This window comes from Chanodichthys erythropterus, chromosome 9 (genome assembly GCF_024489055.1).
Source record: "Chanodichthys erythropterus isolate Z2021 chromosome 9, ASM2448905v1, whole genome shotgun sequence".
In the NCBI taxonomy this organism is placed as follows: Eukaryota; Metazoa; Chordata; class Actinopteri; order Cypriniformes; family Xenocyprididae; genus Chanodichthys; species Chanodichthys erythropterus.
In genome coordinates, this window is record NC_090229.1 from 24288990 (window position 1) to 24313692 (window position 24703).

The following is a 24703-nucleotide window of genomic DNA, read 5'->3' on the forward strand; positions in this document are numbered from 1 at the left end:
TGTTGTTGTTGTTTTTGTTGGACTGTGCCTTGTTAGTGGATTGTCTCAATGAACCCTGCATATATGATACTCTCCGGTTCTCATTTTCTGTATGGTTTGCATTTCCTGACATTTTCCTTCTACAGATTCCCTTCCGTCGCATGCCATGTCCGTCATGGAATGAGACTGCATGCCCTACATTCGACCATGATCTCCGATAACTAATTCTGTCTTTATTTTGTCTTTCTTTTCCCATTTTGTTCTCTATTTGCACACTGTTTTATCTTCTCTGCCTGTTCTAACACCATCAAACAAAACCCGCCAAAACGATCCCGATTTTAACTAATTGAAAAACATCCAAATCTAACTGAAACTTTGGCTCCTTCCTCGTCCATCACCCTCTCCGGCCTCTAAAAGGCGTATTACAGGCGTCAGGACCTAGCGGTGGAGCGAGACAGTTGGGACTTGCAGCGGGAGGTGGTACGACAGCGCTCCTTGCGCTCCCACAAGCGGCTCCACAGCATCCCGGAGGTTGCAGAGGAGGATCCGGACACTGGGGTGGAGGTCATGGGTCAGCGGCTGCGTTTCGAGGAGGCTCGTCCAGGCACTCCATGCAGGAGCCCAAGGCCATATCACCAGGACTCGCGGCAGCCGAACCACCTCTCCCCAAGTAAGTGCATCCGCAGGCTGCAGAGACAGCGCTCTTCTCCACGTTACACCTCTATAGAGGAGCGGCCGCAGTGCTGGAGCAGCAGCAGTAGCAGGCAGACCACTAAGAGTCCGGACAGTGGACTAGACTGCGGGAGCGAGGAGGAGGGTTCGCTCGGTTACCGCGGAGGCTACCACTCGTACACAGGGGGCAGCCCACTGCGAGTGGGTTCTGGACCCAACATGCGGGTGATTCACAGCGAAGGGCCAGTGGAGCGCCGTGCTCTGGCTGCCGGCAGGAAAAGGACACTGACCCGCCAGTGCAGTGTGGAGGAGGACTTCCTGGACGCCATTCCAGAGACAAGGAGCATGCGGGAGTCGTACCACCATTACCACTATCATCCGCACCATCACCATCCCCAACGCAGATTCCGGAGCGAGGGCAGGCTGAGCGAGGTTGGCAGGACCTATCACAGGGACATTAGGGCCTACTCTGTGGCCAGACTCAACAGGGCAATGGATGAACCCCTGGTGTGTGTCTCCTACCCCTCCTCTCACCCTTCCGCCTTCTTCTCATCTACCAACTGCTTTGTGTTCCCATAGATAAGCAATAAAACCATTCTTCTGTTCATGGTGTTCCACCCAGTCTGTCATTGGTTCATTTGGTTTGGTTCTTCTTGTTTTACTTTTTTGTTTGGTCTATTTCGCTAGACGTTGCTTAACTTTATGTTATTGTTTGATTTCACCTTTTGATATTGCAATTGTTTTGGGGGGATTTTTGCTTGTAAGATGTTTCTTGACTTTCTTGATTTGTTTTAGATCTCATGTGACTTTGTTTGATTCCTAGAGTGTCGAGTGAAATTTTTTGGATGTGTAGGTTTGTTTTGATTACCTAAAGGCCATTTCTGAGTGTTTCTTGTTTCTGTTGTAAGAAGAGTCACAGTCCTCCAACTTATAATATAGAGTCCAACTTTAAAGCAGTTTAAAGCAGTGTTTCCCAACCCTGTTCCTGGAGGTACCCTGTCAGTACGCATTTTGGATGTCTCCCTTAGGCTGGCCACACACTTGAATATTTTAAGCCAATGATCTGGGGGGTGAGGCCCAATTTGAGGCTGTCATAACTGACTTTTTGTCCAAAAAGACCTCAATTGTATGGTGTCATTACGATTATTTTGCTGCTCCTGATCGCGTCAGAGCCTCCACCATCCCAAATCATAAATATCAGTTGTGTTCGACTTTTGATCAGGCTCCCTCTGATGGTATACCCGCAATAGCCAATGAGAGCAAGCAAGTGTCACTTACCGGATGTTTTGTGCTTCTATAACTGAAACTTGGTAGCCCCAAACATCCCATGAAAGTGGAGGAAAAAGATAACCCATATTCTTTTTTTTCTACTTTTTTTGACCGTAAAATGGAACTCTCTCCAGGAGAACCAGCTGCCAAGGTCGATTGTCCTCCTTTTTTTTTTTTCCTTAAGTCACGTTTGATCTCGCGAGTCGCCGCGTGAAATCATTCCAACAATCAACAAGTGTGTGGTCTCACATATAGTGTGTGCGTTCAGAGGAAAATAATGCTAAAAATTGAAACTGTCATTATGTCTGTGGTCTCCCACACTTTAAAAATCGGTTAAGATTTTAAAATCGTCTAGTGTGTCCCAGGCCTTATCTGACCCATTCATTTTAGGTCTTGGAGTCTCTAATAATGAGCTGATGAGTTGATTCAGGTGTGTTTGATGAGGAACAGTTGAAAAATGTGTTATGTTGGAGTGCTTCCAAGAACAGAGTTGAGAAACACTGGTTTAGAATTGTTTATAGGAAGCTGAACACACTAAAATAAGGATAAATCTGCACATTCAATACCACAGTGTGGACAAGTTATTTGTGCAAGCCAATAAACAGTGTGGTGCACTTATTGGAATGGTCATATCTGTTTGTCTGCACAGTTTCAACCATGAAGAGCTAAACAGTCAGAATTGTGCTGCACAGTTAAAACTGGTTTGCACCACGCTAACTTCAGTCCAGTTAGTTGTGTCGCAGTCCAGTTAGTTGTTCTGTACTGTGCATTGGCTTGAACAGATATCTCATCTGCACTTTTCTGAATTAAGCAGCACAGATACATCTTTTTTTGGTGTGTTTTACTTCCCCTGGTTGTTTGCTACAAATACCTTCTCATACATCAAGGTTTTTGCACTACTGTCCTAATATTACTAAATATTGAGGGGGGACCAAATGAAAAATTCAAGGATCAATGATTGAAAAATTGACCATTATTCTGAGTATTTGGGGGGAACGTCTCCCTGGATGTCTGTGGTGGTTAAGGTCCTGACTACTATCCATATACAGATTTGCAGCACCTATGAATAGTTTTATTTACACTTTTATATACTTAAAACATTAAGAGTGTAGACAGACCACAGTATAGAATTAAATGAATCAGAAAGCTCATATCACACAAACTACATTAAAAACTCTCCCATAAGAACTATAGAGGAGCAGAACAAAAACCAAAATGGTCTTTAGCTAAGCATCTGATTTCTGCCAAAAACCCTGCTCATGTTGTTGTCAGAGTTTGTTTCAATTGTTTATGTTAAATGTTTTGGCGGGTTCATCCTCCTTGTTTTGATTTCACTTGGGACTAGAATCTCGTTCTCTAAAGAAATCTTTTTTTTTTCCATTTTGGGGTTGATGGGAATCTTTTTTTAATAGGATATCTATTTTTAAGGCACCACAAGTTTTGAATAACATTGTAATGTTTCCTTTTGAAGATTTTAGGGAGCTCTCCCTCAACGGGACGCTCGGATCGACTGGACCATTCCAGCCGTAGGATGAGTCATGGCTGTCCACCTGCTCAGAGAAGGCCAATGACAGTCCCTTCCATTGGTTAGTGAGGTTACATGTTTGGACTCTCCCTCCCTCCCTCCCTCCCTTATTTTAGTATCTTTCATAGAGATTCCTATTGTTTGTTCCTCTGTTTTCCTTACAGTACATGTCATGATGACAGTTGTATAGGCCTGTAGGCCCTGGGAGTCTCTTGATGTACCCCATTACTTTTGGCTTGCCTCTGCCATTCATCTTGTTTCAGATACACAAATAATAAAAGGAGGGAGAGTTATTTGACTGCTTTATTCTAGTATACAGATGGTACTCCTAACAGGGCGCACACACTATCACCTAGAAAAGCATCATCATCATGAACATTGCTGTTTTACTCTGGAGCAACTCAAGTCAGCTTGCTTTCAATACTGTTTTAAAATCAGTACGTCATTTTGACTCTAATGCATTTGAATGGCATTTCTGATCCTAAAACAGATCTAGAGAGCCTTGAAAACATCATAATCCACAACTCACAGGCTGAGTAGAGGGGGTGTGCCTGTAATGCTCTGATTGGTGTTTCCTTAGAGATCACCGTGGAGAATAACAGTGAGGGGAGTGAGGGGAACCTCTCACCTATCAAGGACGATGTTTACTATACCAATGTAGCCCACCGCAGGAAATGGCCCCCACAGCGAACTGAACACCGATATGGTATGTGGCGTGGCTCCTCCATGAAAAAGAAAATCTAACAAAAATGACCAGAACAATTTGAACTGATATATCACATTATTACAAGAGTATCTTGTTTAAAGACCCCATGAAATCAAGGTTAGAGTTGTGTGGCTTTTAGTGTATGTCTGTTAGCTTTGAGTGGCCTATTTGTAAACATGTAAAGATGTTTTAGTGGCTTCCCAGGTAAGTTTGAGTTTAGTTTGAGCAAACTCTGATTTTTTGAGTTCAAGAAGATGGTGTTCCAGGTTAAGGTAATTTAAGGAATGTTGTCATGTTTGGTTAGATTCATACGAGCCCTGGTGCGATTGCTCTGTTTCATTTGAAGGTGTGAACGCTGCCATCCGAACCCTAGTGCGCACCAAACAAGTGGTCCGAGACCGCTGAAAAGATGGGTCTTGGTCCGCTTCCAAATGAACTCTGGTGTGGTTCGAATGATATATGAATGCAACACGGACCAAAGTCATGTAAACTAACCAAAAACAGGAAGTTGAGACCCTAAAAGGACATAATCCTCACGCATATCTTTTTTTTTCTCGTCATAGTCGCGAGTTTGCCCATCACAGGCATCAGACTCCACAAAGCCGATTATTTGTGTGTGACGGATGGATTCCTGCCATTGTTTTGACTCCTTTACACATTTTATAAGCTCTTCACGAGTTCCCAGCTGGCCAAAATACCATCACATGCAGGCTACGCACCTCTACACACACACAACGAGTGCATTTACCTCAGCACACAGCATTGTTTTGGATGTTCGGTAAGTTCCGTCCAAAATAGGCAATACGTCATAAAATCCGACCAGTCAGGTTGTGAACGTGTCCCTGAACCTTTAGGTTTGGTATCTTTTGGTTTGGTGATAAAATTGCCAATCTGAACACTAATTGCACCAGGACTAAATGTTTTTTGTTTTTTTTTGGGTCCGGACCAAACAAACCAAACAAACCGAACTACAAGTGTGAACGAACCCTTACTCTACATGGTTAAACTGCTCCTAAACAGATTTTATTCTGGCTAAGAGATCGCAAAGCAAAACTGGATGCAATAAAGTTAATCTGATGCAAAAATGTGGATATTGACTTTTTTAGTATATTTTATATGAATTATGTATATTATGCCATTAATGCATTACACATAAGCAATTATATTTTGACAATTAACATTCAAATTTTTGTTTAAATTAAATATATTTCAATTAGATATAAAAATATACATATAAATACAAACATTCAAATATAAAGCTTTTGCTAAACTTGTTTTCTTTTAAGCTTTTTGTGAACCTGTATAAATTGTTAATATGCATTAATATAGTCTGATATTTTCTTTCAGCTGCCTTCTCAAAATTTTGTGGCAGCAGCAGTGTTTTTCCTGTTTTTTTAAATTCATGATATTTTTCATAACAATCGCTTAATATTCAGCAGAGAAGTTAATTGTGCTGACTCTCTCACGAGAAGTAAATTAAACTGATGCTTTTCATGTTTGTGAATATATATATATATATATATATATATATATATATATATATATATATATATATATATATATATATATATATGTATGTATGTATATATATATATATATATAATGTGTGTTCTCCACCACACATTTTTTGAGTGATTTCATGGGGTATTTAAAGGATTGTTTCTTAACTTAATACAAGTTAAACTCTATTGACTGCTTCTGTCACATGATGTTTACCACAGACAAACATTTTGACCCGAATAAATTCCACTAGAATAAATGGTAAATAACTAATTAAATAAATATAAATAAATAACTACAAATCTCAGAATTAAAGTCACAAGAATTACAGGTTAACATGAGAGTAGTGTGATGGTATCGCCTTACTAACCTTGTCTGTAAAGTCATATCCAGTCTTTCAGCTCCTCTCCTGTCCATGCCAAGCCCATAAACATTCAACTTTATCACAGAATTTACAAAAGAATACCAGAAAGGGACATAAACAGGTAGCTATCCATAAAGTACTGTTTATAAGAAGTTCGTTCTTCAGCAGTAGTCCCAGCACTAAAAGAAAATTGGGACTGTTATACAGCTCAAACAACTCATTTACAGTATTTAGACAAAAATACAAACTTCGCATTTCTTTTAACCTGGAATGCACATGCCTTATAATAACTTATAAATCTTAAATGCAGTCGCTAGAGCTTTACTTGTATTGCTAATCTTAAAAAGAACATAAGCTGCCTTTACCATAGAAGAATAGACATGTGGGAGCCTCTCATTAACATTTGAAAGACAGTATGAATGAGCATATTTATTTAGCTATCTTTACATTCATTTATCTTTATATGTTTATTTAGGTTTTATTCAAGAGGCAACTTCTAGCTTTATTTTTCTCCCATGTTAATTTGTCTTTATTTCAGTTAAATATAATTAGGATTAGGTTAGGGTTTTGGTCTGTTTAAGGGTGATTGTTCCTTTCTTTGTGCTTATTGTGTGGTCTAAAACACCAGACAGTGTTCGTGAACCCCTCTTCTCCTCCTCTTTTTCCTCATCGTTCATCTTTTACTGAGCTTCCTTTGAGATCCTCGATTGTTTCATTTGCATGGATGTCTTTCTGCTGTTGGATGTTGTGTGACTGCAAAGACTAAGAGCAGAGATGTTTCATAGAGGTCTATGACAACTGTGATTTTAAATGCTGCTTGTGAATGTTCTGCATATTCTTATCAGTAACTGGGTGCATGATTCACTTCTATCAGCTACATATACACTTCTGATTAAACTGGCATGGTCTACTATTTACTACTATCTTAAAAGCCATTTGTAGAAGATAACAGACACCTATATACCTACTTTTGAATTATTTTGATTGGTAGTGGATCATTCCAGTGAAGTATTACGAGTGAGTTGCTGCATGTCTGTCCAGGAAAGTTCTGTATGTTTTTACAGTAAAACAGCAATGTTTTTATCCTTCCCTTGTTCTTTTAACATGCATGCCCATTTCTTACTACTGTTTTCAGTATTACCCCACTTGTGTGCTGTGCGGCAGATGATTTTACTGTATAGGGAACATGCGTTTGTATCAGGTGTGATTAGCATTTTTATGAGTTTATAATGTTAATATGTGTTTTTTGCCTCACTTTAAAAATAAATCATATATCATATAGTCATGTAGCAGCATACTTGATACAATTTTTTGAACATGCCTCTGAAGAAATGGATTATGCTAAACGTGTTAAAGGTCTTTTGGGGGTTTTAGCTGTACTTTGGTTTCTGTGTGTAGCAGAAGCTTGCCCTCTTCTGTGTTTCAGATGGTTATGGAGGACGGGAACGGCGGTCTCCAGACTACTATGAGGAGTCAGAGCCAGAGGACTCCCGAATCTTTGTGGCCATGTTTGACTATGACCCCCTGTCTATGTCTCCCAACCCTGATGCTGCTGTAGAGGAACTTCCCTTCAAGGAGGGCCAGATCATAAAGGTTTGATCTGAACTGACTGATGTCAAGCAATTCTCAAGCGCCATTTAATTCCACAGCTTGTTTTTTCTTTTGTTTTTTCTTTTCTTTGCTCTTTTCTTTCTTTTCTTTTCAGGGATGCATCTTTACAGAAATGCTGACTGATACCACTAATTTATAATTATATTTATATGCTAATCTATAATTGCAAATATTAAAAGTAATGATTATTAAATTATATAATATAATAATAACTTCTAAATATACATTTTTGAGTTTAAATATTTATAAAAAATAAATATATATATATATATATATATATTTTTTTTTTTTTTTATATGGCTTTATTATTACACTAAGTGCAAATAGTGTCCCTTGTTGGCAAACGCTATTTACACTAGCTCCGCCCACCAATGTCTGGTTGGGACACTCAATTTTAGAAAAAGACGCACAGAATTCAACGTCTTCAGTGGCGCAGCAGTAGTGAGTATGGCTCATAGACCTGGGTTTTAAATTGATCGTCACAGGTTCGAATCTGCCTTTTGCTAAACTCACTCTTTTCCATTTTCCCATCACATTTTACACCAGAAAGGCATTTCTTTTTAATAAAAATAATGTTCTAAAAGTGGAAATAAACTGCCTAACGAATGTTTAATAAAAGTAATTATTGGGTAGGGTTAGGGGAAGGTGTAGGGTGGTATTTTATTTTCCCAATAAGTCAGCATCCATTTAATCATTTTAATAAATATAATCATTTACTCTCTGTGATATTATCACATCATGTTAATGTACAAAAATACTGAGGTGCAAATAGTATCTGCCAGCATAAAGTAAGATAGCTTCTAATTGCAATTTACACTTTTTGCAGAGAACTGCTGCTTTTACTGGTGTTACAAATTCCACAAACACAGCCTTCGGTCGTAACATAGAGAGCGACACATTGTAACATGTGTCGCCCGGAGTCCCATCTCCTGCTCCCACAAACACCACAATGTCACCAGTTGAGTCAGAGAGGAAGTTTATTTCTTAAAGAAAATTAAAGAATGGCTTTAAGTCCGTGGGTCAACCAAAACAACAAACAAAAGATGGGGGATCTACCTACTTTTAAAGATCTTCCCTGGAAAAGAGATAACAAAAGAAAAACACAAGTCTTACCTCCCTGCTAACAGAATAAACAGGAGAAAAATAGTAAATAAACAAAAAAAGGGCGTCCCACTAACAAACGGTCTGCATGGGAAAGGGCAATTGAACATTTACCGGCCTATACCGCTAACAATTTGTTCTTCACACCAGGATTTACTTTAAAGGCTAGTCCAGCAGCATCACACACACTCAGCTGGTACAACAACAGGAAGCAGGAGAGGGAACTCATCGAGCAGTCTTCCCTCCAAGCTTTTATCCACTGAACGATTCCCGGCTCCACCCACATAAACAGCTGCACCTGTGTTCACAATTAGCACGAAACAACAGGGGGAGAGCGAGAGAGAGACAGTGATAAACTATATAATTGATAAATATATTTGTTTTTGTCAATATAATTGCCAGTGTTAAAAATACTGATTATTAAATTATTAATATATATTTTAAATATGTAGCAATATATAATGAGCATATATTAAATATTCTTTATTTATATCTATGCATATTTATATGGCTTAATAATTTTTTTGTATTTATTTAATATTTAAAATTGTGCATAGCTTATTTATATTCAAAATCTATTATATTCTAATTCTATTTAGGTATGGACTAAGACAGGAATTTTGACTGATACCCATAATTGAAAATTATATGTATTTATGTACCAACTAACTGCCAATATTAAAAATACTGATTATTATATTATAAATTATAATAGTAAATGTTTTCAATAAAAGCTCATTAATATATGATAAGTATATAATTTATAGTTATACAGTATATAATTAATCAGTATAATTATGTTATATCTATACATATGTATATAGCTTTATTTTGTATAAATAATACTGTGCGTCGCTAGTTGTAAGTTCTGTTCTATTCTATTCTAGTGAAAGTTCATTGCTGTCTTGCTATTCCAATGTACTTATTTTTATCTTCTGAAATCAGTGGCCATTTACATGTATTTAATTAGAAGACACTTTTATGCAAATTAAAACAATATAAGGATAAGTGAATAATCCAAGATAGAAAACATTAGAAGTAGTGCTACCGTACCAAATCGAGTCGAGGACATTAGAGAGATTGTAATTAAAAATGCAATGAAATGAGTTTAATTATGGCCCTGCTGTGTTGTCCAGGTGTTTGGAGAGAAGGACACAGATGGATTCTATAGAGCAGAGGTCTGTGGCCGCAGGGGGCTCATCCCCTGTAACATGGTCTCCGAGATCCAGACGGATGATGATGAAATGATGGACCAGCTGCTCAAACAGGGGTTTCTTCCTCTCAACACGCCCATTGAGAAAATAGGTATGAGCTAACAGGTAGTTTGTGCTGACCCTCATTTTCTGCCCTCTCTCTTTCTTTCCTCTGTTTAGAATAACAATGGTGCTAGTCTGCCAATCCTCTACCTGTTCCATAGTTTTCCTTTTAGAACCCTTAAATGGATAGTTCAGCAAAAAAATAGAAATTCTGTCATCACTCATGTCGTTTTAAACCCATATGACTTTCTTTCATCTGCGGAAAACAAAAGAAGTCATATAGCAGAATGCCAAAGGCAGATTATTCCTTTAAATCCTGTGCCTTCCTTGCCTTCATCCTTTCCTCTCTCTCTTCCATTTCTTTCTTGCTTTCCTCTTTTTTTTCTCAAGTGAACTGTAATAGGTTCAAAGATGGCCGTTCAATTAATCGCAGGTCTCGGAAATCCAAGAGAGGTTTGTGCCCCCATCTTTTCTTCATCAGTTTTCTCATTCAGATCATCTTCTTTTCTTTTTCACTTAAGTGCCTTTTCACAGCTCACCTCCTTCATCACTTGAATGACACTTAAATGTGAGCATGACTTATTCTTCTGTTCCTACTGACACCTCATACAGGGAATAATGCAGATTGAATAGTGGGCTCCAAAAGTCTGAAGCTACTATTGAAAATGTCTGAATTTTGTATTTTAGGGCATTCTGTGCTTTAATGAAAACAGGAACATCTGACCATTTACACAAAAAAGTTCACATGATCAATGTCACTAATTTACTTTGATTGGTGACCTAGTACAGAAACTTTATTTCCATTTTAAAGTGAAATGTCAAAAGACATTTGGACCCCACAGCTCAGAATAGTGGACACCGGGAAACTTGTCTACTTACTACTAAATGTGCCTTCTGTTTTTTCATACCATGACTTGAGTATTTATTTTGAGCCATTCAAGAAAAAGTGCTGCATGTGTCATTTTGTAGAATTTGTAAAATCATTTTATTGTCCTAAAAAAGCAGTCCAGTTATAAAAATTGTTAAATCCAATGACTTTTTTGACTCTGTAATCTTTTTAAAATAAAATAAATGACACTTCACCTTGAAAGTTGGTAATATGCAACTCTGAATTTACTACTAAATGTGCTTTCTATTTTTTTTAAATCATGACTTGTGTATTTATTTCGAGCCATTTATGAAAAAGTGCTGAATGCGTTATTTTGCAGAGTTTGCAAAATCATTTAATTGTCCTTAAAAAGCAGTCCAATTATCAAAACTCATGAAATCTTTAGAAATATTTTAAAGCTAGCGTAGACACTTTTTGTTATACAGGTGGAAACTCTCTTCACATCCTGATAGTGATCAATAATAGAAGTGGTCTAACAATATAAAAAAAAATTACATATATCTTCTGTGGAAGTCTCAGGACCAAAAAAATGTTTGTCCAATCATTACATTCAGTCCAAATGCAATAATAGGATTTCCTATCTGCCTGTGAACATATGTGTTTGCATACCTTCACGCAGACACGTTTCATAAGGCTATGCAGAGCTGTAGACAGACGTCAGTCGCGAGCGCCACAAACAGCAGCCACCTTTTACATTTCCTCTTGAACCAAAATAACGACCTTGTTCACGTCCTCAGACTCTGAATTATATGCCGAATGCCGAAATCGATCTGCAGCAGTCAGGTGGTACAAGTCAGAGCGCTAAGTTGTTTACATTCATTATTATTGTAATGTTATGTGCTTTGAGACATGAGGCAATTTAACGCCGTCTCTCGTGACGCTTTGCAGACTCTGCTCTGGCTTTGCTCATTCATGTGTTTTGGAGGAGGCGTGGCTTTGGAGAGCTCTCTGATGGGAGGGTGGGATCTTATGCTTTTAAAGCTAGCTTGCTTCTGCTAGCCTCTCTGAAATTGCCAACCCTACCTTTAACATTGAAAAAAAATGAAACCTCACTTTGAAAGTTGGTAATATGTAACGTTCATTAGAGGGCATAAAATAAGATGAATAACATCGAATTCTTGTTGTCATCATGACAACTAGGCTTGCTGTCATAAATCATGATTTCCTTTTTTATATCTGTATTTGTGATTCATTTTAATTATGAAAATAAAAATCAAATAGTACTTTGTTGTTGTTGTTGTTGTTGTTGTTGTTTTCTTTCTCTCCAGAACTTATTTATTTGTTTTATCCATCTATTCTTGCAAATTTTTTCTCAGAGAGGAACAAAAGGAGTGGAAGGCAGCACCCAGTGTCGACGCGGAGGATGGTGGCCCTGTATGACTATGATCCCAGAGAGAGCTCTCCCAACGTGGATGTGGAGGTACTAATGGAGTCCCTTTTGTCTGGGCTTTCTTGCACTTATGGTCTCATCCCATAAGCTTTTGATTTTACGCTGGATTGCCTGGATGTCTGCCTCTGTAATAGCCACCAAATTCATTTTCAGCCTATTGTCTTTGCTTTTGTGGCTACAATATGTTTTGTATTTTGTATGTTACTATTAATTCGGATGGCACATGGCAGCTCTAAAGATTTAGTTCTGTTTAAAGACAGTTCATTCAAAAAATAATTTTGTGTCATTACTCACTATCATTTCGTTCCGATCCTTTATGACCCTGTCTGCTAGTGTTATCTTTTATTTTTTATATTTTCTGTTTTCATTTACTTTAAGTTTTAGTAATTGCTAGTTTTATTCATTTTATTATGCACTTCTATCAATTTTATTAGCTTTTAATATTTCTATTTAGCATTTTTTATTTCAGTTTTAGTTTTAGCAGTTTTAGTTCTTAAATTATACTTAATTATACTTAAATAAGTTTAAATAAAACTTAGCCAGGCAACATTTCTAATTTTAGTTAGAAGTTTAGTTTCGTTTATTTTAGTTAAAAGTTAAACATTTTAATAGTTTTAGTTAATAAAATCACTGGTCTTCCATTGGTTGGAAAACAAATAGTCCCATGACTCCTACCCAAACTCATGCTATTGGTTGAGCCAATGTAGCTCTTTTGGCTTGGACAGTAGAAAGCATCAACAAATTAAACTTCACCTAGTTGCTAATATGCACTTCTGAATTTATCCATTAGAGGGCATAAAAATAGAGTAACATCAAATTGGGCGATTCATGTTGCCATCCTGACAACCAGGTCTGCTGTCATTCATAAATCATGCTGTGCTTCTTCTTCTTTTTCTTTTCTTTTTCTTTTTTTTACTTATTTACTTGTTAATTTTAGAATGATCCAAGCAGAAAAAAGAAATAGAAGTGTTAAAAAACAATACATTTAAAAGAACATAATTGGGTGAAAAGTGTCATCAGTAGTAACACCCATCAAATTGGTCCAGTTCAATTTAAAGAAAATCTCGGAGAACAAACATGATTAGATCTACTAATAATTCTACATTATTAATAGAAGTAGTATTTTCAAGACTTTTACACCCCATTGTCACTTACTGTCACCTTTGCATTGCCGCTGGCGCACAGGCCCACTATGGGGGCAGCTTGCAGAGTGAGGAGGTGAGTGTGGAAGGAAGTAGTGAGTCTATACTCACTGGGCTTGTGCCAAATGACACTCTTGTTTCCTGCTGAGGGAGCTCACTACACTGCATCAGCACCTGTACTGTCTGTTGACATCTCACTTATGGGGCCTAAACATCATAATGCATGCACAATACATTTGCATTGTGTAATAAATGTGTTTTAAAGCCTTCATAATTTGCTTGATGAATGATTCTCTTAGGAATAAGCATAACAGGACGCCTTGTATTCCATGATGGTAGTATTAGTGTTATGCTTTAGTGAACAAAATATGCATTTAAATGAATTCCAATGTATATGCATGCATTTATTGGATATTATGAATCATTATAATGCATTTATGAAGGCTTTGTGACAAGCTGTTGTAAAATTTGCTCTGCTGTAAGTGAGTGAGTTCCTATTAGTGGAATATGGAATGGTTATTTGTGACAATGAGACCTCTGTGTGTGGTTTTTGCTGTTGTTGGACTGGAGGTAAAGGGTTACACAATCACTGTGGTTTTGTGAACAAAGCTCCCAGTCTGACAGAGAGGACCTGCCTTGCCCAGTGTTGGTTGATCTGTGTTTGTATTTCATTAGTTTGGTGGATGTTGTTTTGGACCTGAAATAAAGAATGTTGCTATAAAATATTACATTTCTTTTTCATTCTAATGGGGAATGTAGAGTCTCTTTTTTGTATCTGATATTTCTTAGGTTTAATGAGTATAGAGTTAGGCCTATGCCTTGCATCTGTCAGAGATAGACAAACATACAGATAAATAAATAAATAAATAGATGGATGGATGGACAGACAAATAGATAGACAGAAAGACGGACAGACAGATAAATAGATAGATTGACAGACAGACAGATAGAAAGTCGGACGGACAGAAGACAGATAGATAGATAGACAGACAGGTAGATAGATAGACGGACAGACAGAAGATAGATAGACAGACAGACAGAAGATAGATAGATAGATAGATAGATAGATAGATAGATAGATAGATAGATAGATAGATAGATAGATAGATAGATAGATAGATAGATAGATAGATAGATAGATAGATAGATAGACAGACAGACAGACGGACGGACGGACGGACGGACGGACGGACGGACGGGCAGACAGACAGACAGATAGATAGATAGATAGATAGATAGATAGATAGATAGATAGATAGATAGACGGACAGACAGAAGATAGATAGATAGATAGATAGATAGATAGATAGATAGATAGATAGATAGATAGATAGATAGATAGATAGATAGATAGATAGATAGATAGATAGATAGATAGATAGATAGATAGATAGATAGACGGACAGACAGAAGACAGATAGACAGATAGATAGATAGATAGATAGATAGATAGATAGATAGATAGATAGATAGATAGATAGATAGATAGATAGATAGATAGATAGATAGATAGATAGATAGATAGATAGATAGATAGATAGATAGATAGATAGATAGATAGATAGATAGATAGATAGACGGACAAACAGAAGATAGATAGATAGATAGATAGATAGATAGATAGATAGATAGATAGATAGATAGATAGATAGATAGATAGATAGATAGATAGATAGATAGATAGATAGATAGACAGGTAGATAGATGGATGGACAGACAGCAGATAGATAGATAGATAGATAGATAGATAGATAGATAGATAGATAGATAGATAGATAGATAGATAGATAGATAGATAGATAGATAGATAGATAGATAGATAGACAGGTAGATAGACAGGTAGATAGACAGGTAGATAGATGGATGGACAGACAGCAGATAGATAGATAGATAGATATAGATAGATAGATAGATAGATAGATAGATAGATAGATAGATAGATAGATAGATAGATAGATAGATAGATAGATAGATAGATAGACAGACAGACAGAAGATAGATAGACGGACAGACAGAAGACAGATAGATAGATAGATAGATAGATAGATAGATAGATAGATAGATAGATAGATAGATAGATAGATAGATAGATAGATAGATAGATAGATAGACAGGTAGACAGGTAGATAGATGGATGGACAGACAGCAGACAGATAGATAGATAGACAGAAGATAGATAGATAGATAGATAGATAGATAGATAGATAGATAGATAGATAGATAGATAGATAGATAGATAGATAGATAGATAGATAGATAGACAGACAGACAGAAGATAGATAGACGGACAGACAGAAGACAGATAGATAGATAGATAGATAGATAGATAGATAGACAGGTAGACAGGTAGATAGATGGATGGACAGACAGCAGACAGATAGATAGATAGACAGAAGATAGATAGATAGATAGATAGATAGATAGATAGATAGATAGATAGATAGATAGATAGATAGATAGATAGATAGATAGACAGACAGACAGACAGACAGAAGATAGATAGACGGACAGACAGAAGATAGATAGATAGATAGATAGATAGATAGATAGATAGATAGATAGATAGATAGATAGATAGATAGATAGATAGATAGATAGACGGACAAACAAGATAGATAGATAGATAGATAGATAGATAGATAGATAGATAGATAGATAGATAGATAGATAGATAGATGGACAGACAGCAGATAGATAGATAGATAGATAGATAGATAGATAGATAGATAGATAGATAGATAGATAGATAGATAGATAGATAGATAGATAGATAGATAGATAGATAGATAGATAGATGGACAGACAGCAGATAGATAGATAGATAGATAGATAGATAGATAGATAGATAGATAGATAGATAGATAGATAGATAGATAGATAGATAGATAGATAGATAGATAGATAGATAGATAGATAGATAGATAGATAGATAGATAGATAGATGGATGGGCGGACAGACAGACAGATAGATAGATAGATAGATAGATAGATAGATAGATAGATAGATAGATAGATAGATAGATAGATAGATAGATAGATAGATAGATAGATAGATAGATAGATAGATAGATAGATAGATAGATAGATAGATAGATAGATAGATAGATAGATAGATAGATAGATAGATAGATAGATAGATAGATAGATAGATAGATAGATAGATAGATGGACGGACAGACAGACAGCAGATAGATAGATAGATAGATAGATAGATAGATAGATAGATAGATGATAGATAGATAGATAGATAGATAGATAGATAGATAGATAGATAGATAGATAGATAGATAGGTAGATAGATGGACGGACAGACAGACAGCAGATAGATAGATAGATAGATAGATGGGTAGATAGATAGATAGATAGATAGATAGATAGATAGATAGATAGATAGATAGATAGATAGATAGATAGATAGATAGATAGACAAACAGATAGATAGACAGACAGACAGACAGGTAGGTAGGTAGGTAGGTCGATAGATAGATAGATAGATAGATAGATAGATAGATAGATAGATAGATAGATAGATAGATAGATAGATAGATAGATAGATAGATAGATAGATAGATAGATAGATAGATAGATAGATAGACAGGTAGGTAGATAGACAGGTAGATAGATTGATGGACAGACAGCAGATAGATAGATAGATAGATAGATAGATAGATAGATAGATAGATAGATAGATAGATAGATAGATAGATAGATAGATAGATAGATAGATAGATAGATAGATAGATACATTAACGGATAGATAGATAGATAGATAGATAGATAGATAGATATATAGATATATAGATAGATAGATAGACAAATAGACAGATAGATAGATACATTCAAAGAACAGACAGACAGACAGACAGATAAATAGATAGACAGACAGACAGACAGACAGACAGACAGACAGACAGACAGACAGACAGACAGACAGATAGATAGATAGATAGATAGATAGATAGATAGATAGATAGACAGACAGACAGACAGACAGACAGACAGACAGACAGACAGACAGACAGACAGACAGACAGACAGACAGATAGATAGATAGATAGATAGATAGACAGACAGACAGACAGACAGACAGACAGACAGACGGACGGACGGATGGACAGATAGGTAGATAGATATATAGACAGACAGACGGACGGACGGACGGGCAGACAGATAGATGGACGGACGGATGGACAGATAGATAGATAGATAGATTGATTGTGGTTGTAACTGTTGCATTTTTGCATGTTAAATTAGCTCTGTGACAGTTATGAATCTAACATGTTTTACTCTTTCTGTTCTTCAGGCTGAACTGACGTTTTGTGCAGGTGATGTGATCACAGTGTTTGGAGAGATCGATGAGGATGGCTTTTATTATGTGAGTAGTTTATTCACACCATCTGTGTTTATGGTGCAGACACCACACTATTCTGCAAATGCGTTTTCCTCAGTGGCCAGCATTTAAAAATCACCTAATGCTGATCGTCCACGTTTGAGGTTATTCCAACTTTCAGCCTTGAACACAGAAGAGCTGCAACACTGGGACTTAGCCATAGGTGCGTGATGTCCTCTGTTTTCCATTCAGGGGGAGCTCAATGGACACAAGGGTCTGGTCCCCTCCAACTTTCTTGAAGAAGTGCCTGATGACGTGGAGGTTTACCTCACCAACACCCCGAGCCGTCACCCCCAGGACCACCCGTCCCGGACAAAGAGCAAAAGGGTACATCCTGTTTCACACTAGCCCTCTGTCATCCATTCGCTCTTTTTTTAATCTCCTTCCTGCTCCGCTGTTTTTTTCCTCTTCTCCGTCTGTGTTTGTGTTGTGTGACAGCCGGTTGCTTTTTTGATGGATCATTGAAGGAAAACAGAAAACAAAAGAGAAATGAAGACAGCTTACTAAACACAGAGACATACCGTTAAATACAAGACTGAGGAACCTTTATTTTTATGTCAGATGCTCTGTGGAAGCGTTCGAGGAGAAATGTGAACTGTTAATGAAATTGCATATTCATAAAGCATTGTTTGAAAAAAAAAAGAATTCACGCAAAGAGACGTGCCAGATTATTAGTTGTTTATTGTTATTATTTATGGAAAAAGAAGCACTAAAAGACTCTTTATTATTTTTTACATAATTCACAAGTGAAGCATTGTAATTGATGCTTTATGAATGTAACTGTGTTTAAACGTGAAATCAATTTATAATAGAGGAGATAGTTTTGATGTACAGAGAACTGAAACCATGTAGAACTGTAGAACTGCATGCTTTTTCTTTCAGAATGCTTCAATGCCACCGTGAAACTTTTTTAGGTGCTTTAACGGATTGAGACCAGTTAAAAAAACAAAAAAAAACAAACCTTAAATCCTTTTGTATATGTTTCCAAAAGAATTGTTTTTGTATATTGCTGATATATAAGACTATCAACTTACAGAGAGACACAAAACAAATGTTGCAAGTAGAGAGAGGTATCAAGAATGATTTTATCTGTAGATGTAGATATTGTACAATGGACTGTAAAAAAAAAAAAAAAAATGATAAGAAAAGAGAAAAAAGAAAATATAATTGCTGATGGATGTTCTGTTCAATCATCAGGACCCATCAAGGTTTTTCTGTACTGAAAGTTTGGTGATTTTTTTCTCATATTCATTGTGAAGACAATTGAGATGCATTACATCATGGCATTGTTTTTTTTTTCCTCACTTGCTTGGCAAAACAGAAGAAGAGTGTTCATTTCACTCCGTAACGGCTCAGTATCTGTCACGTAAGTGAGCAACAGAGGATACAACGAATAACGCTGTCCTCGTCTAATGCATACGACACGGGTCCTTATTACTGTTGCACCTGGTTGGCATAAAACACACACATATGGCACATTAACACCAAGCATTTACAAAAAACAAAAAAAAAAAATGTTACAATGTTACATGATTACGCATTGGCTCTAATTGCTCAGATGGGAAAAAAAATAAATTACAGAATTTACTTGTAGATTTTTTAAATTACATTTTTACATAACAATTATAAATATTAATATTTAAATGTTTTATTAATATTTTATTTGTATGTATAACTCAGTTTATTAATATATAATTTTTATAATTTTTGTAATTTCAATATTTTAATATTATTTAAAATATATAATTCAAATATTTAATAAATTAAATATTATTTAAAATTTGTAGTATATATGTTTTTTAGAAAACTAATAATACTTGGAAATATATATTTGCAATATTTGTTATGAATTAAATTTTATCTAGTAATTTCACACTAAAATAATGTGTTAAACACACAAATTGAGACTGTCCTCCTCCAAAAAACGACCCTATTGGTTGTTTTTTTTCAAGCACCTTATTACGACCTATATTTACATTTTAAAGTCATGCGCCCTCTAGCTGGCGTAAAAAAAACCTTCGTTACCAATCAAAATGCGTGTTCATTTAAATGTAATATGTGGACTTTTTACACAGTCCCTTACCCACCATTTGCCCTATTTCCATTTAGTAAAATTAATTTTTATTAAAAACTACACCCACCCCACCCCTAAACCTACCCTTAGTAATTTATAGTGCATATACACTTTATGAGCACAAGCTTTCCCTGGGATCGAACCCAATCACACGATCGCAAATTGTTGTATATTGCAATGCTCAAACAATTGAGCTATGTGAAACCTGAAATATGATGCAGATAAAAGGGTACAGTGCATTAAAATCAAAGTGTCCTGTTGTCAATAGGGGCGCCACTTTAGTAAACGTTCCTATGCGTTGTATTTCCTTGAAGTGACAAACAACCTATATGGGCGTATTGGTTGGAGGACATATTGCACAAATTTGCATTCATACAGAAACAAGCACAAGGCACATAACTCCTCACTCATCAAAACACACCTATAATTCTAATGACCTGGAATTACCATCTCATAAATTTACGCATCAGTTTCACAGTACTACAAGAGCGCTGTGATTGGTCCACTGCTGTCAATGCATTAGACAGGCACAGCTGGTATCTTCAGTTGTTTCTCTGGGTGTTGTCCATTATAATGTTCGTCTTTCATTGACTCCTACTGTAAGTCATAAGAAGCTATAAGGCCATTGTTGCACGGTCAGAATTGGACCCCTGACCCCCTTACCCCCACCCCTTCTCTTTTCTAATGTGTGCAGTTTAGTAGATTCCTAGTGTAAGCCCTGGGACAAACCCTCTCCTCTCCTGTAGTCGTGCACCCTATCATACCGCACCGAGCACGAATTCACTATTTCACACACTATTTCAATTTTGATTTCAAAATGAATACTGAAACATTGGCAAGGTCAGCCAGGTCATACAGGTGTGTGTGTGTGTGTGTGTGTGTGTGGGGTGCACTATTTCCATTAACTCAAACAAATATAAGTATCCAATACTTATCCATCTAAAGCGTAGATTTCAGCTACATTCTTATTGAATTGATTTTTATTTGAAGTTTATGCGTTCTTGCAGCCACTTTTGTAAATGAAGCTTTTTTAAAGCAGGTTTGATTTGGCTCCAACACCCTTGGTGAAGTTACCATGCTGAAAGGTGATAGATTACTTCAAAAGACTGGTAAATTAAATACTTATCTTCTCTTTTCATTGCCATTATAGATTGTCACTGTTAGCATAAATACTCATTCGAATTATGTGTAATGCAACTGATATTAAGGGCAAAGTATGGCATGTAAAAGGTGTTTTTGCTGTTAAGGAGTTCTTAATTAGTTCATTGTCACTGTGTAAAAAAAAAGTCTTATGATTTTTTTTGTTGCACTCGCAGTCTGAAAAGGTTTATTAATGTATTAACGAGAGTTTAGCTAGAATTTAAAGTGACGCGTACTCCATTTTTAGCAGTTTCACTAAAACGACTCCCACATAATGTAATTCATAGATTACGGTTTAGAGTGCTGCCCCCTATTTGTCTGGATGTATTATTCTTCTGTATTAATTCATAATGACTGTATGGTGGCCCTGCTGGGACAGAAAGGACTGTGAGAGGAGATGGGAGTGTCTGTTTTACAGTAATGACGTTGAGATGCTTTAAAAGGCAAAGAAACACTTTCTTTTCTTTTTAAACATCCAGCCCTGAACTGTCCCTTGCGGGTCTTCCGTTAGGTTCCCGTGGAAAAAGCGGGCCCTCCCAGAAGAAGTGCCACCCCCACAGTGCGCCCACACATCCCGGGGTCCGGCCCCGCAGCCCAGGGGCCCGGCAGTCCCGTCCGGCGCCCCCGAGCTGACTCTAAGAAAAAAGGACTGCTCTCCAAAGGAAAGAATCTATTGAAAAGGCTTGGTGCTGTCAAATAGTTTCTCATACAGTGACCCTTTCTCACTGCAGCCGGGTTAAGGAAAAAGTTGGAATTATTAGAGAAAATGGGAGAAAGAAAATAACACCTCTCCCATCTTCTGGTTCTGTAATCGCATAGATTGGGCATGGAAAAGAGAAAGGGAAATGGTGGAAACTAGGGCTTTCATGACCACAACTTCAGCTTTATTCTATTGAAACTGTAACTAATTAAAAAAGCCCTGTTTGCCCATGTTTAATTCTTAAAAGCACAGAAACGCTCACTAATGTGAGTTATTATGATGTCTTGTCTTAAATATATAGTACAAGGGATAATAAAATATGACCTATGTTTAATAAATTAGAATAATATTTTATTTTATTAATTTTAAGGGATATTTAATTATTATTAATTATATAATAACATTATAATTGTTATTAAATAAAAATATAAATATGCCTTAAATGAAATCAAATTAAACATTAATTTAATATAACACATATCCAATTATTATTATTATTATTATTATTATTATTATTTTAAAATTATTTTAGCACACTTTAGATCATCTAGACCTTCTTTTCTATGAAAAAGAGAACCTAGCACAAATGTTTAGGCGTTAGCACAAATATAAAAAATGTGGGATTTGCAGTGCTTTACAAATACCATAAGGAAGCGAAAGAAAAAAAAAATGTTCTGCCACTTTTGACTGGATTGTTTTAGCACTAAAAGGTCATGAAACTCCTAGTGGAGCCTTGTCATATTTGCCTTATTCGATGCACAATGGTTTGTGTTGTGTCCAGTCAGTTGGGTGAGATTTGTCTGTCTGTGTCATGTGCGGTCATGTAGATGTTTTTCTTCTCATGAAAAAAGCAGTGTATTTCAAATCTGTGTGACCAAGTGTTGTGATGTTATTTGCAATGCGTGTCAAAAGTAGGGAGGAAGGGACTCTAACCTTGTTCAAACACTTTGGAAAGAACAAATGTCTGTTTAAATGGTTCATAAATCCATTCGCGTGTAAATTGTGCGACTGAACGCAACAATTTACTTAAGAATGTTTTTATATACGATTTACACAGAAGTTCTGTATGTTTTCACAAACAAGGCCCTTAATTTATGCTTATTTAGCACAACTTATTCATCATTTTACATATATCACTATGGTTTTTTGGCTCACTGATGCCTCTCCCAGCATTCAAACTATATGAATAAATGATGCACATATTCTGTACTTGATAAGGATGAAGGAAATGAGCAATTGTGAATGTATGGCCAAGGAAAATCAGTTTCCAACAGTTTCCAATATGTGATCCGTGTGATCCAGTCTGTACTGTATTTGTTCTCCATACATTATTCATCTTTTTTGTTTGTCATTTCACCACTACATTTTGCCCTGAACAAACATGCTAAAGTAGGTTTGCAAGGATTGACCGAGACTGCCAAATAAAAAAATAAAAAAATAAAACAGGAATGTATGAGGAACATTCTGTATATCTTGTACAATTTACAGCCAAATTCCAGGCTTTTTAATTCATCAGAATAACTGTATATTTTTTTGCCGAGTCATTATCATAAGATATGTTACAGAACATCGCTTCTACATGTTTGAGTGACTGCTGCTCTTTTTGTACTTTTGTCCATTTGTACATTCTTTTTAAATGTTTATACTTGCTTTTCAGACTGCCTTTTTTGTACATTAAACTTTATAATCTGACAGTGCAAGCTATCCTCATGGTGTCTTCAAACCATAATGTTTTAAAGTCTGCAATTGTGTGCTAGCTTTATGAAAAAGAATTATAAGCCTATATTGATGGTTATCAAATATTGTGTGAGTGTGCATGTGCAGTTTTATATCAAAATAAATTTGATATTTTATACACACTGTTGTATGTGTTTATTTTATTAACTCAAGTCATTGTTCTACATTTTTACAGGTGAGTGAATGCATTTTGGTGAGGGTTGCTAGTGATGCAATATAATCATATACACTGCCCTCCAAAAGTTTGGAAACGCCCTAGAAAAGTGGGGTTTTGGACAATATTAACATGAATCCTTTTTAATTTGTGATAATTTTGCACTGATAAGGGACAACACAAACTACGAAAACATATTTTATTACATAAACAGTTTATACATAGAAAAAACGTATTTTCGATTCATCAAAATATCCACCATTAGCAGATATCTGACCTTAACTCGGTTCTAATTGGTTCATTGTATTCTAAACTTAATTGGCAATCAATTGTTGAAGCTATTAAGGTGTGCTGACCCAAAAATCTTTTACAAACCTGGACAAAGTTTAAACCAGTAACCAGGCATCACAGCTGGCAAAGGGGCATTTCTGACTTTGACTTTGATGTAATCAAAATAAAAATTATTATTGCTGGTCTTCAATGATAATGTCAAGTTACTGTAATCTATTTTCACTAAAAAATGATAAGGGTTTATGCTGATATCGTCCAAAACCACACTTTACCAGGGGTGTTTCCAAACTTTTGGAGGGCAGTGTAGGTCTACTTCCAATAGATGGCGCACAAAGGCAAGAATTGCCTGCCTTTGTAGCGATTTACATCTTTAAAGGTGTATACAAATTATTTTAACGTCACATACGACATTATAAAGTTGTAAAGTCAAAGGCCTCTCTCTTTCTCTCTCATACACACTCAAAGACACAATAGCAAAATGTGTATACATACCTGCACAACCTCTGTCCCTTCATCTATATTTTAGCAGAACAAATAAATGTTCATATATTTGGTTTTAGCTCTGCAGCCCACCTTCTAACTTAGTGGTTTTAATCTAAAGAATGATTATTTCCTCGTAAAAAGGCTAAGAAAAAGTGGGTGTACTGGTACTAGAGATCAGTCAAAATGGCTAAATTGCTCGAAAATGATTATTGTTTTCTGTGTATTTGCATTTCAATATATTTTAACGTTTCTCAGTGTCATTATTTAGTTGTTAAGCGAGAGAAGTATAATGAAGAAGACGTTATCACCGGTTAGCTGTTACTATTCTCA

General features: G+C 36.2%; 1 protein-coding gene across 1 annotated transcript in view; it reads left to right on the plus strand.

The window, feature by feature from the left end:
• Positions 1-22010, plus strand: part of rimbp2b (RIMS binding protein 2b) — a 155075-nt gene extending 133065 nt beyond the window's left edge. Inside the window, exons 18-24 of the mRNA XM_067393934.1 lie at positions 3392-3506; positions 7442-7608; positions 9864-10032; positions 12189-12292; positions 17708-17779; positions 17987-18121; positions 21520-22010. Of these exons, the coding sequence (XP_067250035.1) occupies positions 3392-3506; positions 7442-7608; positions 9864-10032; positions 12189-12292; positions 17708-17779; positions 17987-18121; positions 21520-21708 (951 nt within the window). The 3' untranslated portion in view covers positions 21709-22010. The remainder of the gene's footprint in view (positions 1-3391; positions 3507-7441; positions 7609-9863; positions 10033-12188; positions 12293-17707; positions 17780-17986; positions 18122-21519) is intronic.
• Positions 22011-24703: the final 2693 nt, after the last annotated feature.